General features: G+C 55.2%; 3 protein-coding genes across 5 annotated transcripts; 2 read left to right on the top strand and 1 right to left on the bottom strand.

The window, feature by feature from the left end:
• The first annotated feature begins 792 nt into the window (after nt 1-792).
• Nucleotides 793-1,882, top strand: LOC147341614 (interferon-induced transmembrane protein 3-like). Its single transcript, XM_086383358.1, has 2 exons — nt 793-1,141; nt 1,602-1,882. Exons 1-2 carry the CDS (start codon nt 893-895, stop codon nt 1,791-1,793), a joined length of 441 nt encoding a protein of 146 aa, XP_086239484.1. The 5' UTR covers nt 793-892; the 3' UTR covers nt 1,794-1,882.
• Nucleotides 1,883-4,048: 2,166 nt separating this feature from the next.
• LOC147341612 (interferon-induced transmembrane protein 1-like) lies at nt 4,049-16,191 on the bottom strand. Of its 3 annotated transcripts, none has more exons than XR_015157436.1 (4): nt 15,835-15,964; nt 4,965-5,174; nt 4,514-4,711; nt 4,049-4,386 (listed from the first exon to the last, which is right to left on the bottom strand). XR_015157436.1 is itself a non-coding variant. In XM_086383361.1 (4 exons), exons 2-4 carry the CDS (start codon nt 5,148-5,150, stop codon nt 4,317-4,319), a joined length of 348 nt encoding a protein of 115 aa, XP_086239487.1. In that variant the 5' UTR covers nt 5,151-5,174; nt 15,835-15,960; the 3' UTR covers nt 4,049-4,316. The 3 variants fall into 3 exon arrangements, 2 of the variants coding, with proteins under 2 accessions (XP_086239487.1, XP_086239486.1); XM_086383361.1 differs by having other exon boundaries at nt 4,620-4,711; nt 15,835-15,960; XM_086383360.1 differs by lacking the exon at nt 4,514-4,711 and having other exon boundaries at nt 15,835-16,191.
• Nucleotides 14,421-15,874, top strand: IFITM5 (interferon induced transmembrane protein 5). The gene is made up of 2 exons (XM_086383359.1): nt 14,421-14,728; nt 15,393-15,874. Exons 1-2 carry the CDS (start codon nt 14,537-14,539, stop codon nt 15,603-15,605), a joined length of 405 nt encoding a protein of 134 aa, XP_086239485.1. The 5' UTR covers nt 14,421-14,536; the 3' UTR covers nt 15,606-15,874.
• Nucleotides 16,192-16,719: the final 528 nt, after the last annotated feature.

The raw sequence follows: 16,719 nt of genomic DNA, 5'->3' as shown, positions 1-16,719 counted from the left end.
ACAAGCCTCTTTGGTACATTGATTATTTTAACTGGTTATTTTTAATTCTGAGGCTGAGTAGAAGTCAGCCTATGAGAGACATTTAATGAACAAGGCAAACCTCCCTGTAAGGGTGACCCTATTGTACCAGGGGGCTTCCATTTAGCTCAGTTGGTAAAGAGTCTGCCTGCAGTGCAGGAGACCCAGGTTCGATCCCTGGGTTGGGAAGATCCCCTGGAGAAGGAAATGGCAACCCACTCCAGTATCCTTGCCTGGAAAATCTCATGGACAGAGGAGCCTGGTGGGCTGCAGTCCGTGGGGTCACGAAGAGTCGGGCACGACTGAGCGACCAGGGGGCGACCGCATTTCCTGGAAACTTTCATGGGTGGAGGCGGCAAGGATGACCTCTGCAGGAAACCACCCTTGTTTCTGTGCTTTTCGGGGTAACCTCCCCAAGGAGGCCTCTCCTGCCCACCGCAGCCTCTCATCTTGAGCTCAGATGGCATTTAGGTGCTGACTTCAGCATTTGGGGAAGTTGCTGAGCTTTTCTGGGTCCCTCGCATAGACAGGAGGTATACGGGTTGGTAAACTGTTATTTTTCTCCTGTTAAACTGTCTTTTTATTATGACAGAGGGGAGTCCCAGCCAAAAACCTGGGAGGGTGGAAGGAAACCTCCAGCCCCTTCCAGCCTCTGGGAAAGGAGCCTCCCTCCCACTGACTCTGGTGTAACCTGACACTCAGTGGTCCACCCCACCTCCTAAGCCCAGCCCATTTCCACTTACGAAACGAAACCGGCCCAGGAAAAGGAAACTTAGGAGAAATCGAAACTCCTGGGTAAAGGAGGGCCCCCCAAGTGTGCGGTGGCATCTGGACCACAGTTGCTCATCTGGACTGCAGTTGCTCCGTCCCCACCATGAACCGCACATCCCAGCTCTTACTCACTGGGGCCCACGGGGCGGTGCCCCCAGCCTATGAGGTGCTCAAGGAGGAGCACGAGGTGGCCGTGCTGGGGGCGCCCCAGAGCCAGGCGCCCCTGACGACCACGGTGATCAACATCCGCAGCGACACCGCCGTGCCCGACCACATCGTGTGGTCCCTGTTCAACACCATCTTCATGAACTGGTGCTGCCTGGGCTTCGTGGCATTCGCCTACTCTGTGAAGGTGGGTGGGCACCCGGGGCGTCTCCACGGAAGTGTCTGGGAGCCTGGAGAGGCCCTGCCCAGATGGCACGTGGGGTTGGGAGCCCCCGTGTGTGTTGTTCTGCTGCATGTTGTGTGTGTGTGTGTGTGTGTGTACACGTGCAGGTCATGATGAGGCTGCAGGGGGTGCGTGGGGATGACCAGGGTCAGCCTTTTGTCCCCTGGTGGGTGAGGGGCCAGTGAGGCGGCCAGAGAAAGGATGGGAGAGCCCTGGGCCTCCTGGAGAGGCTGACTGTCTGCGGGAAAGCAGATGGAGACCCCAGGAGGGGAGGAGCGCTCACCGGCCACTGTCGCGCTCAGACTCCAGGGGACAGGCGGGCGTGGGTCCCCGCTGGGAAGAACGGGCAGTGGGGACCAGCGGGGGAGGGCCTGAGCCACAGGCCCGGCGGTCACCTGGACCCTCACCACCTCTCCTCCTGCAGTCTAGGGACCGGAAGATGGTCGGCGACATCACTGGGGCCCAGAGCTACGCCTCCACCGCCAAATGCCTGAACATTTGCTCCCTGGTCCTGGGCATCCTTCTGACTGTCGTCCTCATCGTCCTCGTGTCCACCGGCTCCCTGATGATCGTTCAGGCAGTCTCGGAGCTCATGCAGAACTACGGAGGCCACTAGGCCTGCCCACAGCCCGAGGCAGTCGCCCCTTTCCCCGCAGCCTATCCAGGCACCTGCCCCCGTGAAATAAAAGGAGGGTTTGTGTGTGAGGGCGCTGTGGTTTGACCTGGGGAGGGGGCCCTCGAGAGTCCAGCCTGGACGTGAGCCCGAGCCCACCTCCTCCCACCCCGCACTGTCCCACACGCTGACGCTGGTCAGTGCGGGCTCTCCTGGCGCCCAGCTCCCTCACACCCTGCAGCACGGCCCTCTCGTCACTGTCCTTCACACGGCCCCGCAGGGCCCCTCTGCCGGAAAGGCAACAGGAGCACAGCGTCCACCACTGCAGAGAGCGCCCCGTGCTGCTCAGCTAGAGGAGAGGCCCCGGCCCTGCCCCGCCCTCGACATCAGCCCCATCCCTGCTTCTGCCGTGGCCTCCAGACACGGGGGCACTCGAGGGGCAGGGCAGACCCGCCCACGGCCAGCTGGGCTGGGGCGTGTGGAGGGGCAGCGGAGCCACCCCCTCGTCCCCTGACTCCTCATGTGGGTGCCCCCTCCCCCCCAATCTGTCCCTCCGCCAGCCCCCTGACTTGGAGAGGCTGCGGGGAGGCTGGGATCCCAGGGTGGGCCAGGAGGGAGCCCCTCTCCCTGTGGGTCTGACACCCGTGAGCGGGGAGGGGCAGCACCAAGGAAGGGAGTCCTGGAGGAGGGACTGCTGGCAGGCACGTCCCTCGGGGTCGAGAAGGACTGCCTCCAGGGTGGGAAGAGCCAGTAGCCCGCAAAGCCCTGGAGTCGGCAGGGGCGCTGTCCAGCGCGCAGATCCCACTGGGTGGGCTGGGGAGGCAGAATCTTCCCGCACCAGCAGCGACAGGAAGGGAGCCAGGGGCGAGGCCAGGGGCACACCAGCCCGCCTGCCCACCCCCACCCGGGACTCATCTGCCCTGCTCTGCCCTCCCCCAGCCGGGACCAAACCCGGTGTCTTGAGGAGCCGTGCCTTCTGAATTCCTCGAGGCCCAGTCCAGGCAGAGCAGAGGCAGAGCCTTCTCCCCACGGGCTCCTGCCCCGCTGCCGACCCCCACGTCACCCTGGCCCAGGGCTCCCACCTCCCGCTCTGTCCTCCGCTCCCCCAACTCACCCCAGCCCAGGTCACCCACAGCTGACAGGGGACACGGGACCGTCCGCTGGGAACCAGGCCGGGCCGTGGCTCCAAGGACCACAGCTGCTCACGGCCCGGCCGTCAGCACCCGGGGCCGTCGAGGGAAGGGCCCTGGGTTTCCCCTGCCTGATGCCTCGGGCCTCCTGTGATTTTCAGAAGGTCCGGGACCCGGGCCTTTGCGGCCTGCACAGGGGCTCCCACCTAGCAGGACCCTCACCGCAAATCGGTGAAGCTCAGGCGGGCTACACTCAGTGCCAGCAGCCCTGGCGACTGCTGCCCGCCTGAGAGAATGTGGGAACCCCCTAGGGCCTGCCGGGGTTGGGGTTCACAGGCCAGGGGTCAGGGTCACACATCTGTCCCCCCGTCCCTGCCTGGGAGACAGTCCTTCCTGGACTCAGAGAGGCAGTCTGCCAGCCTCTCCTTCCGCAGGACTCAGCGTCCCTGAGGCTGAGCCTTCCTGCTGTCATGTGGGACCCAAGAGAGAGTGGGCAACCTCATCTGAGCCACCGTCCTCCAGGGAGGATCCAAGTAGGGCCCAGTGGGGATGGGGCGTCCATCTCCTCTGAGTGCCAGGAGGAGGGGAACCCACTGTGAAGAGCTGCTGACTTCAGTGAGAGCTGGACAGGACTGGCCCTGGGCCCTGAGTGAGCCCAGGAGAGCCTGGGTCCCCAAAGGGCGTGTGGACGGGGTCACTTCCCAGCGCAGCCTGTGGCTGCCGGGACTCCTCCAGCCTCTCGGGGTGACACCCCGGACACCCTGTGCAGGGCACAGTGGCTCAGCAGCTGGGGTGCGGCCCCCCACCCACTCCCCCTGGGGCGTCAGAGACAGGAACACCTGCCCGGGTGTCTCTTCGCGTTGGGCTAGGAGCGGCCCCATCTCCCCGTCTGCATCCCAGGCTCACAGCAACGCCCCAGGTCCCCAGTGTCTGCGAGACTTCCACCCAGCAGGGCCCGCTGGTTTTGAGGGGACGAAGGGGTCTTTCCTCTGGGGCTTCCTGTTGACCGCGGTGGGGTCACCAGCTCTGTTCTGGCCCTCTCAGTCAGCCCGCAGCTGACTGCTCTGGGCTCCCCAGAGGCCGCCAGGGTCATAGCAGTGTCCCCTCCGCAGGAGACATCACAGCAGCTTCACAGACAAGGGTGCTTTATTGATTCAGTGGTTGACAATCTGTGTCTATAAACTGCTGCCTATGGCTTGGGGGCGCGGCAGGCTCATGCCTCGGGTGCAAAGCCACCAAGGAAGGTGGAGGCCCTGGACCGCCTCCATGGACAGCGGCTAGTAGCCTCCATGTCTACTCATCCGCAAAGCCGTCTCGTAGGCTGCCATGTAGACAAAAATGAGAAGAACGATCGATCCAATGGTCAGAAAGATGCCCAGGACCAGGGCCCAGATGTTCAGGCACTTGGCGGTAGAGGCGTAGCTCTGGGCCCCAGTGATGTCGCCGACCATCTTCCGGTCCCTAGACTGGAGGAGGAGAGGTGGTGAGGGTCCAGGTGACCGCCGGGCGCTGTGGCTCAGGCCCTCCCCTGCTGCTCCCAGTCACCCGATGGCCCATTCCCTGGAGTCTGGACAGGACAGTGGCTGGTGATACCTTCCCCTCTTGGGGCCTCTGTCTGCGTCCTCACAGTCAGCCTCTCCAGGAGCCCCAGGGCTCAGCCTCCCGTCCTCTCAGGCCCCTTCACCGGCCACTCACACACCAGGGGTCAGGGTCCTTGCAGCACCTTCCTCGTTTCCGGACCAGACTCGTGTTCTGAAGCTGAGTGTGAAGGCTGTGCCTTCCCTGATGAGGCTGGGAAGGAGGCTGTCTTGGGGTGCGAGAGACACAGACCCCCAGCTCCACCCCATGTGAACCCAGGCAGCCTCGCCATGAGTCTCCCTGGGAACGATCCCCCAGGCCACACTCTCACACACACACAACACACACACGAAAGAGCGTGCACACAGACCCGTACACATGGGGGCTCCCCATGCACGTGCCGTCTGGGCAGGGCCTCTCCAGGCTCACACACACTTCCGTGGAGACGCCCCGGGTGCCCACCCACCTTCACAGAGTAGGCGAATGCCACGAAGCCCAGGCAGCACCAGTTCAGGAAGACGGTGTTGAACAGGGACCACACGATGTGGTCGGGCACGGCGGTCTCCCTGGGGATGTTGATCACCGTGGTCGTCAGGGGCGCCTGGCTCTGGGGCGCCCCCAGCACAGCCACCTCGTTCTCCTCCTTGAGCATGTCTTGTGTAGGGAGATCGATGTGCTGAATGTAGAGGGAAAGGTTGAGAAACAAGTTTCCTGTTTTATAGTCTGAGATGCCAGTGGATTTCAGTGGGCACTCCCATTCTGGGTTAGTTTTTATTTCTCATACTTTCTATTTCCTGTTGTTTCTAAATTGGTTGGATTGTCTGGGACCTTGTTGGGTGGAACAGATGCCTGAGGCTTCATATGACTTTATGGCCCCAATTCTGCCCAGGTGGCATGCTACTGCCAAGGTCCTGCCGGCAGCCCTTCCGGCTAAACAGAGGCCTGGTTTCCAATCTGGGGAGAACACTTGAGCTAATCATTAATCAGATTATTGACATGAGACTTTGTCTTTTTCTTAACTGTGGTAAAACACACATAACATTTACCGTCTTAGCCATGCCCAAGCGCAGCTCAGGGGCATTAGCATATCCACACTGTGGTGCAGCCACCAGTTCCATCCGCCTCCACGACTTGCCCACCCTCCCAAAGGGACACGCCGTCCCCGGAAACACTCACTCCCCTCCACTGCCCTCCTGCAGCCCCTGCCCCACCGTCTACTTCCTGTGTCAGTGAATCTGACGCCTGCAAGGTCCTTTTTTGAGTGGAGTCAGACAGGGTATGTTGTTTGGTGACTGGCTTATTCCACTGAGCATCATGTCCTCAAGGTCCATCCACAATGTAGCATGAATTCCCTTCCTTCTGAAGGGTGAATAGTACTCATTTGACTTATTTTAAAGATCCCTCTAGGTAAGTTTGGTAACAATTGATTTTTACACTGTTTCTTCTCATTCAGAATAAACAACAGTGTTTTAGGCAGCTTTCGGTGTTTGATATATTTTATAGCTATTACTCCAATTTCATATGATGTGAAGAATTCTTTAGTCTGAATGTCAGCCCAAGGGTGTGTGGCTGATAAGGAAAGCTGCTGCTGTTGCTAAGTCACTTCAGTCCTGTCTGATTCTGTGCGACCCCATAGACGGCAGCCCACCAGCCTCCCCTGTCCCTGGGATTCTCCAGGCAAGAACACTGGAGTGGGTTGTCATTTCCTTCTCCAATGCATGAAAGTGAGAAGTGAAAGTGAAGCCACTGAGTTGTGTCCGACTCTTACCGATCCCATGGACTGCAGCCTACCAGGCTCCTCCATCCATGGGATTTTCCAGGCAAGAGTACTGGAGTGGGGTGCCATTGCCTTCTCCATGAGGGAAGCTACATTTTGCCATAATTAGAGATTCACTTTCATCTTTCTGGCAGGGATGAAGCAAGAAAAAACATACTGCACATCACAAGTCCACGTTTAGAGTCCTCTTTATAGACAGTGTTTTCCAGTTTTGTGTTCAGTTCACCTCAATCGCTCAGTCGTGTCCGACTCTTCGTAACCCCATGAATCGCAGCACACCAGGCCTCCCTGTCCATCACCAACTCCCGGAGTTCACTCAGACTCACGTCCATCGAGTCAGTGATGCCATCCAGCCATCTCATCCTCTGTCTTCCCCTTCTCCTTCTGCCCCCAATCCCTCCCAGCATCAGAGTCTTTTCCAATGAGTCAACTCTTCACATGAGGTGGCCAAAGTACTGGAGTTTCAGCTTTAGCATCATTCCTTCCAAAGAAATCCCAGGGCTGATCTCCCTCAGAATGGACTGGTTGGATCTCATTGCAGTCCAAGGGACTCTCAAGAGTCTTCCCCAACACCACGGTTCAAAAGCATCAATTCTTTGGCGCTCAGCCTTCTTCACAGTCCAACTCTCACATCCATACATGACCACAGGAAAAACCATAGCCTTGACTAGACGGACCTTTGTTTGCAAAGTAATGTCTCTGCTTTTAAATATGCTATCTAGGTTGGTCATAACTTTCCTTCCAAGGAGTAAGCATTTTTTAATTTCATGGCTGCAATCACCATCTGCAGTGATTTTGGAGCCCCCCAAAAATAAAGTCTGACACTGTTTCCACTGTTTCCCCATTTATTTCCCATGAAGTGATGGGACCAGAAGCCATGATCTTAGTTTTCTGAATGTTGAGCTTTAAGCCAACTTTCCTACTCTCCTCCTTCATTTTCATCAAGAGGCTTTTTAGTTCCTCTTCACTTTCTGCCATAAGGGTGGTGTTATCTGCATATCTGAGGTTATTGATATTTCTCCTGGAAATCTTGATTTCAGCTTGTGCTTCTGCCAGCCCAGCGTTTCTCATGATGTACTCTGCATAGAAGTTAAATAAGCAGGGTGACAATATACAGCCTTGACCTACTCCTTTTCCTATTTGGAACCAGTCTGTTGTTCCATGTCCAGTTCTAACTGTTGCTTCCTGACCTGCATACAGGTTTCTCAAGAGGCAGGTCAGGTGGTCTGATATTCCCATCTCTTTCAGAATTTTCCACAGATTATTGTGATTCACACAGTCAAAGGCTTTGGCATAGTCAATAAAGCAGAAATAGAATAGAATGTTTTTCTGGAACTCTCTTGCTTTTTCGATGATCCAACAGATGTTGGCAATTTGATCTCTGGTTCCTCTGCCTTTTTAAAACCAACTTCAACATCTGAAGTTCATGGTTCACGTATTGCTGAAGCCTGGCTTGGAGAATTTTGAGCATTACTTTACTAGCCTGTGAGATGAGTGCAACTGTGCGGTAGTTTGAGCATTCTTTGGCATTGCCTTTCTTTGGGATTGGAATGAAAATTGACCTTTTCCAGTCCTGTGGCCACTGCTGAGTTTTCCAAATTTGCTGGCATATTGAGTGGAGAACTTTCATAGCACCATCTTTCAGGATTTGAAATACCTCAACTGGAATTCCATCACCTCCACTAGCTTTGTTCGTAGTGATGCTTTCTAAGGCCCACTTGACTTCACCTTCCAGGATGTCTAGCTTTAGGTGAGTAATCACACCATCGTGATTATCTGGGTCGTGAAGATCTTTTTTGTACAGTTCTTCTGTGTATTCTTGCCATATCTTCTTAAAATCTTCTGCTTCTGTTAGGTCCATACCATTTCTGTCCTTTATTGTGCCCATCTTTGCATGAAGTGTTCCCTTGGTATCTCTAGTCTTTCCTATTCTGTTGTTTTCCTCTATTTCTTTGCATTGATCACTGAGGAAGGCGTTTTTATCTCTCCTTGCTATTCTTTGGAACTCTGCATTCAGATGGGAATATCTTTTCTTTTCTCCTTTGCTTTTCACTTCTTTTCTTTTCGCAGCTATTTGTAAGGCCTCCCCAGACAGCCATTTTGCCTTTTCGCATTTCTTTTCCATGGGGATGGTCTTGATCCTTGTCTCCTGTACAATGTCATGAACCTCCGTCCATAGTTCATCAGGCACTCTGTCTATCAAATCTAGTCCCTTAAATCTATTTCTCATTCCCACTGTATAAATCATAAGGGATTTGATTTAGGTCATACCTGAATGGTCTAGTGGTTTTTCCCTACTTTCTTCAATTTAAGTCTGAATTTGGCAATAAGGAGTTCATGATCTGAGCCACAGTCAGCTCCTGGTCTTGTTTTTGCTGACTGTATAGAGCGTCTCCATCTTTGGCTGCAAAGAACATAATCAATCTGATTTCGGTGTTGACCATCTGGTGATGTCCACGTGTAGAGTCTTCTCTTGTGTTGTTGGAGGAAGATGTTTGCTATGACCAGTGTGTTCTCTTGGGAAAACTCTATTAGCCTTTGCCCTGCTTCATTTTGTACTCCAAGGCCAAATTTGCCTGTTACTCCAGGTGTTTCCTGACTTCCTACTTTTGCATTCCAGTCCCCTATAATGAAAAGGACATCTTTTTTGGGTGTTAGTTCTAAAAGGTCTTGTAGGTCTTCATAGAACCGTTCAACTTCAGCTTCTTCAGCGTTCCTGGTTGGGGCATAGACTTGGATTACTGTGATATTGAATGGTTTGCCTTGGAAACGAACAGAGAGGGGATCAGAGGGCAGACAGACTGAAAACCACAATCACAGACAACTAGCCAATCTGTCACACGGACCACAGCTTGTCTAACTCAATGAAACTAAGCCCTGCCGTGTGGGGCCACCCAAGACAGACGGGTCATGGTGGAGAGGTCTGACAGATGTGGTCCACTGGAGAAGGGAATGGCAAACCACTTCAGTGTTCTTGCCTTGAGAACCCCATGAACGGTACAAAAAGGCAAAAAGACAGGACACTGAAAGAGGAACTCCCCAGTTCGGTAGGTGCCTAATATGTTACTGGAGCTCAGTGGAGAAATAGCTGTAGAAAGAATGAAGGGATGGAGCCAAAGCAAAAACAATACCCAGTTGTGGATGTGACTGGTGATAGAAGCAAGGTCTGACGCTGTAAAGAGCAATATTGCATAGGAACCTGGAATGTTAGGTCCATGAATCAAGCAAATTGGAAGTGGTCAAACAAGAGATGGCAAGAGTGAACGTTGACATTCTAGGAATCAGCGAACTAAGATGGGCTGGAATGGGTGAATTTAACTCAGATGACCATTATATCTACTACTGTGGGCAGGAATCCCTTAGAAGAAATGGAGTGGCCATCATGGTCAACAAGAGTCCGAAATGCAGTACTTGGATGCAATCTCAAAAACGACAGAATGATCTCTGTTTGTTTCCTGTTTTTTGTAGGTGCAGTTAATAGATTACTTCACAGTTACATCCAAAGTGAGATGGCATCGCAATGCCTAGACCCATTAGAGAAAATCAGGCAGAACAGTAAAACTTTCTTCTAGGACTTTAGAAAAGAGATTCTGACTGTATCTAGATATTCAGTTATTTTCCGTCTCTTTAATATGATTTCATTCTCATTTTACTGTCTCCCATCTGTCTTGCAGTAGAACTGACATGTGCCAATTCCAATGCTGGATAGGATTAATTTGTATTTGGAACATGAATATGATACACAGGAGTAGGTTAAATGTTTTGGGTCATATAGTTTAGCCATCAAAGTCAAGGTGTTAGTCACTCAGTCATGTCCAATTCTTTGTGACCCCATGGGCTGCAACCCGCCAGGCTCCTCTGTCCATGGAATTCTCCAGGCAAGCATACTGGAGTGGGTTGCCATTATCTTCTTCAGGGGATCTTCCTGACCCAGGGATCGAACCCAGGTCTCCTTGAGCCATCTTGAGCCACCAGGGAAGCCCTATAATTAGCCATGTTGAGTTTTCAAAACAAATTTCAGATTTGCTACCATTCTGGGGCTTCCTCTGTGGCTTGGTGGTAAAGAATCTGCCTGCCAATGCAGGAGACGAGAGTTTGATCCCAGTCGGGAAGATCCCCTGGAGGATGAAATGGCAACCCACTCCAGTACTTTTGCCTGGAGCATCCCATGGACAGAGGAGCATGGTGGGCTAGAGTCCATGCAGTCACAGACAGTTGGACATGACTGAGCCACTGAGCATAAAAGCCTTTCTCTCCTTGGCTGCTCTGCCAGCCCTGTGCGTAGCTGAAGTTCCCAAGGGTGGAGCATTTGGCCAGCAGGATCCTGGGGGAAGGAGCCTCCTGTCTGCTCTAGGTAAGAAGAGAGCATCCCCAGGTGATGCTAGTTCCATAGGGTCGCACAGAGTCAGACACACCTAAAGTGACTTAGCACGCATGTTGAATTCAATTGTTGACAGGTATTGTTTAGTTCCCAAGTCATGTCCAACTCTCTGCGACCCCATGAACTGCAGCACGCCAGACTTCCCTGTCCTTCACTATCTCCCTCAAACTCATGGCTATTGAGTCAGTGATGCCATCCAACCATCTCATCCTCTATTGCCCCCTTCTCCTCCTGAGCTCAATCTTTCACAGCATCTGGGTCTTTTCCAATGAATCGGCTCTTTACATTAGGTGGCCAAAGTATTAGAGCTTCAGCTTCAGCATCAGTCCTTCCAACAAATATTCAGGTATAAACTGCTTTATAAAAGGGTGGGGACAAGGGCAGGGCCATAGCCCCAGGTGCAGACCAGCAGTGGACAGGGGAGCTCGTGGGGTGCCTGTCATGGGCAATAGCCTCTGCTATCCTGCACAAACTATAAAGTCCTCTGGTGGCGGTCAGGTCTGCACACATAAGAACAATCAGCCTGATGGTCAGGAGGCCCAGGCCCAGGGTGCAGATGTCCAGGCACTGGGGGTGGGGCATGGCTCTGGGCCCCGGTGGTATTGGCCACCATCTTCCGGCCCCTAGACTAGGGGAGAAGAGGTGGTGAGGGTCCAGGTGACAGCCAGGGGCCGTGACTCAGGGGCCCCCCTGCTGGGCCACAGTGCCCGTCCTTTCCGCCCATCCCCTGGGGCCTGAGCAGGCCAGTGCCCGGTGGGCCCCCCGTCCTGGGCCTCCATCTCTTCCTCCCAGACTCTCAGCCTCCCCAGGAGCCCCGGGGCTCGCCCTCCCTCCGCTCTAGCCCCTTCGCTGGCCACTCACCCAGCAGGGGGCAGTGTCCTTTCAGCGCCTTTCTGTTATCTGGACCAGATTCGAGATCTGAATTTATCTGAGTGTGAAGGATATAACTTTTCTAAGGAGGCTGGGAAGGAGGACGTCTTGGGACAATGGAGACAGAGACCCCCCACCCCCACCCCTCGGGCACCCACAGCCTTGCCTTGGTTGCACTGGGCAACCAATCTCTCACTGGGAGGGTCCCCCAAGCCGCAGTTTTCAGAGTTCCCTATTTTGGATGTAAAACCCCAGCCCCCCAAATCTGTCTCAGCACCTATGTGGGAACTGTGAGTCCCAACGCACAGTTTCCGGTCGGTGTGGGGCCCCCTGCTGCACTATTCACGTGTGGAGTTCTGCTGGTCCAATCCTCTCCCAGTCCTCAGACTCCACGTTAGGAACTGTTGGTGTTTACCATCCAGAGTCAGGCTGGGTCTCATTTAAAAGCCGAACTGGATCTTGAAATGAGTTACTTCCAGTTTAAGCTGGAGTGGGTCTCATGCAAGTCCTACTGGGAATGCAGAATTTACAAGTTAGAAAGACAAGCAGCAAAAACTGGTAGTGCAGATTAAGCATTTAAAAGCTGCTACACCACTGGCCTCCTGACCTAAGGACTCACATGTTAGGGTAGGTTGGTTATGGAATTGGTTGTATTGACTCCAGATTGCTCATCAAACCCAAGAAAACTGAGCATCGAGGTACACCACGAATCACGCACAATCTGCATTGCAGCAGCAAGTCCTTTTGAGGTATTTGTTTGTCTCAGACAGAACCCACAGATTAGATATAAGAAAGGAGCTCGCCACCTGCCGGCCAACTGTTTACTTTATATCTAAGAACTGTCTCAGAAGCCGTATATATCACAAAAATGGCAAAGTCCTACTAAAACCACCTAGAACAGAATGGCCATTTATGAGGGATATTCCAAGTAGGTAATATAACATAAAAGGTGGACCTGGAAGCAAATTCCCTGAATCAAAGAAGTTGAAGGAAACGTGTGCTTCACGCTGTAACAAGCCCACTCTGGCTGCTGTAGAGGGAATGCAGAGCGGCTGCGCTAATCCAGGGGAAGGGCGCTTGACTTGGCCTCAGTGGCGCTGAGATTCTGCCCATTCTGGAATTGGGACCAAGTAGATTCGGTGTGAGGGGCAGGGGATGGGTGGAGCTGGATGGGTGAGGGATGTATAATTTAAGCCCAATAGATTAAAATTCCTTTAAGAAATGAGTAATACAAAGATTAAGGCACATCTGATACAGCTTCTTGAAGGGCTGCTCAAAGATTTATAGGCAGAGGATAAATTGGCTCTGACGAGAGAAAGAAGACGATGTGTCTCAGTGCTCACCTCTTCCAGTGGCAGGTAAAGTGTGCAGAAGAGGACCATCATGCGAGGTGGCCAATGGCCACCTGTGCCAGGGGCGGGGACTGGGCAGAGGGTACAGTGGAGGGAATGCTTGTGTTCCCCCAAATTCCTACTGAAACCCTAAAGTGATGGTATTAGGAGGTTAGAAGGTCATGAGGGTGGATCCCTCCCTCAGCTCCTTCCACCAGTGAGGAGCAGAGGAAAGTAGGCTGTCTGCAATAAGGGCCCATCCACGCTGGCACCCTTATCTTGGACCTTCAAGCCTTTAGAAAAGTGAGAGATGCATTTCTATTATTTATGAGTCACTGGTCTGGGCACTAGCTATAGCAGTCCCAACTCAGACAGAAGGTTTGGGAGCCTGAGGTCTCTCTTAGAGGAGCAGGCTGGAGAGCCCAGGAGCCCTCCTCCATGGAGCGGGCACTTGGTTACATCAATCTCAGTCAGTCAGTTCAGTCACTCAGTCGTGTCCGACTCTACGACCCCACGGACTGCAGCACCCCAGGCTTCCCTGTCCATCATCAACTCCTGGAGCTTGCTCAAACTTATGTCCATCGAGTCGGTGATGTCATCCAACCATCTCATCCTCTGTCGTCCCCTTCTCCTCCTGCATTCAGTCTTTCCCAGCATCAGGGTCTTTTCCAATGAGTCAGCTCTTTGCATCCAGTGGCCAAAGTATTGGAGTTTTAGCTTCAGCATCAGTCTTTCCAATGAATTCTCGGACTGATTTCCTTTAGGATGGACTGGTTTGATCTCCTTGCAGTCCAAGGGACTCTCAAGAGTCTTCTCCAACATCACAGTTTAAAAGTATTAATTCTTTGGTGCTCAGCTTTCTTTATAGTCCAACTCTTACATCCAATCTGGCCCTTGACATACATGTGATTCGCAGGCACACAGATGCTGCTGGGCCGTCTGGAGGGAGATGAAACCAGGCTTAAGACATAAAAAGCTCACCCCCCACAAACAGCTCTGGACTGGGGAGGAAGCAGCAGCCAGCCTGAGAGGCAGCTGCCTGCCATGAGGGAGGAGGCCTCCCTGCAGCTTCCACCAGCAGGGCCAGGTCACAGCCCGCCCCCCAACACGCGCACCCCCGGCTTTCTCTCTCCACACTCCGTTTTCTCCTTAGCACTGTCCAGTTCCACCTGGATGTGGCCTGCTTCCTTCCACCGGCACTCACGGGGACTGTCATATCCCTAAGGCTGGACACGGGTGATCAGACGGTGATCTGGGCATTGCCGAGGACAGTAGAAGCCAAGGCGGCCACCCAGCCACATTGGCCCTGACCCGGCGCCTCCACCCGCTTTTGTCCGCGGGGGAGGGGGCTCTGGTGGGCAGACCGCAGCCACAGCGTGCCTGGGCCGGCCGCCTTCGATGGGGGTTTCCCAGCTGGACCCGAGGATAGGAGGGGCTCCGGCGGCTCCCCACCGCCCGCCAGCCTGTGGGTAGCGTTTCCCGGTGAGGGGGTAGCTCTCCGAGGGGCGGGGCTCCCTGCGGGGCGGGCGGTGGGCTCGCGGGCGGGGCGGCGCTCGGCGGGCTGTCATTTGTCGTTATATTTAGCGGCGGGCGATCAGCCGGGCGGCGGCGAGGGCTATAAGCGGCGGGGCGCCCACCCTCGAAGCAGGAGTCCGAGCGAGGAGACGGCGCTGGAACCCATGGACACGTCGTACCCCCGCGAGGACCCCCGGGCCCCGACGCCCCGCAAGGCCGACGGCAACGCCCACACGGCCCTGACGCTGGGGGCTCCGCGACCCCCACCTCGAGACCACTTGATCTGGTCCGTGTTCAGCGCCCTCTACCTGAACCTGTGCTGCCTCGGCTTCCTGGCGCTGGCCTACTCCATCAAGGTGGGCCTGGGGGGCTTCGTGGGGGCCCAGGAGCATTTCATGGGGGCTGCTTATCAAGCCGGAATGCAGGAGGACTCTGCTGGGTGTCTTCCAGCCTGATGGTGGGGGGAGGCCTGCCTCCCATGAGGGCTTCTGAGTCTGACTGCTGTTCATAAAAATGAAGGGCGGTGTCTAGTCTGTCCCAAAGAACCCAGGGTAGATCAGGCCTTACCGAAGGGGGTCTCTTCTTTCAAATGGGGCTTTTCACACGTCGGGGCTCCTGTTAGCACAGCTCCCTAGCTTCAGCTCCTGTGGTGGCGGCCTCCCAGCACCAATGAGGACTCCCTACCCTCGGGAGTCGTGGAAGGTAGATGCTGGCTTGGGATGGCCACTGGGTCCATTAACTGGAGTGGGAGGGTGCAGCGGCTCCCCTCAGCCTCAACTTAGGCTGAACCTTTTACCACCCAAGGCCCCCCAAGGAAGGTCGAGCCCATGTGTCCAGCTGGGGGCAGTGAAGGGAGTGAGCCCAGCCCAGACAGTATCCCCTCAGGCCTCTCCCCTCCATCCAGGTTTTGGGTTCATCATGGGTCCCCCAAGGTGTGGACTCTGGCTGCCTGGGATGGGGGTGGCGGGGCCCGCAGTGCCTGCGAACCTGTAGAGACCTGGCCCTGCTGCTGGTCCGCAGGCCCGAGACCAGAAGGTGGCTGGAGATCTGGAGGCAGCCCGGCGTCTCGGCTCCAAAGCCAAGTGCTACAACATCCTGGCCACGATGTGGGCGCTGGTGCCGCCGGTCCTGCTCCTGGTGCTGCTGGTGACCGGCGCCCTGCACCTGTCTCGGCTGGCCAAGGGCTCTGCCGCCTTCTTCAGCACCAAGTTCGATGACGCCGACTATGACTGACAGGCCGGGCCCTGTCCCTGTCCTGACCAGGGACCCCAACCCCAGGGCTCTACCCCAGCCCCCTGGAGTCCTGACCATCTACAGGGCTGAGGCCTACCCCCGCCCTAGCCCGGGCATCTAACACTGACTCTGAAGGTCTTTCACTCGGGCCTCAGGGACTTCCCCTCAGCTCGATGCCCCCAGTTCCCTAACCCCTGGCCCTCAGGCCAGCTCCTTCCTCCCCACTCACCAGCCTCGGCTGTTCAATTAAAAAGACCTGGTTCCAGAAAGTGCCTTCTGGGACTGTTCCTGGCTGGGGCTGGGGAGGGCGTCTTCCCGAGGCGAGCCACCCCCGGGACCACCACAGCAAGGCCCCCCGGGCTGCCCCCAGCGTCCGCGGCGGGCCGCTGTGTCCCGCTGGCTTGGCTGTGCCGACTGTCCCCTTCGTGCAGGCACCAGGCAGCTTGCGGCTTCTGGGTGGAGGCGCCTGAGTATTTTAGAATGAAGTTGGGGAACTTGGGCTTTTGATCTCTGCCACGCTGTGGTTTAGTGGCCGCTCTTCCAGAACATGTGTGGTGAGTCTCCGAGTCCACGTGTGTGCCCATCCTCGAGTCAGTGTGTGTGCACGCCTGTTAAGGGGACTCCCTGGCCAGTGAGATCCGTCCTTGCCCTGCACGTTCCTGTCTGTGGCTGGGCCTGTGCTGACCTCTCTCTTTGTGTCACGCTGTCCTCCTGACCTCACATTCCTTTAATTCTGATTGATCTCCATCCCAGCAATGGGTTCCCTCCCTCCTAGATCAGGGGGGCTGGACAAAGACACACAAGCAGACAGGCGCGGTCACACCACCATCTGTGCACACGCCCATCACACACACAGCACAGGAGCACCCCCAACAACTGTACAGAGAGGAGACACTTGGGGTGAGGACATTTCTAAGTGTCTTTGGCACAAGTACTTCCCTATTTTACCTTCCTGTGCAACCCCCTACCAGATGCAGAGAAGGGGGTTGCTAAACACACACGCACACTCTGTGTGGCTGGGGCGAGGCCATTGGGGCCTTGCTGTGGCCAGGCCAATGACAGGGCAGACTAATTGCAGGGGCCTTAACCACAGGGTGGCTCAGGGCTTCGAGCA

The sequence above is a fragment of the Bos grunniens genome, chromosome 29 (assembly GCF_055505025.1).
Source record: "Bos grunniens cultivar Pamir isolate PY7600 chromosome 29, Bosgru_T2T1.0, whole genome shotgun sequence".
In the NCBI taxonomy this organism is placed as follows: domain Eukaryota; kingdom Metazoa; phylum Chordata; class Mammalia; order Artiodactyla; family Bovidae; genus Bos; species Bos grunniens.
Note: the sequence above shows the minus strand (reverse complement) of the source record. Positions and strands in the feature narration are given on the sequence as shown.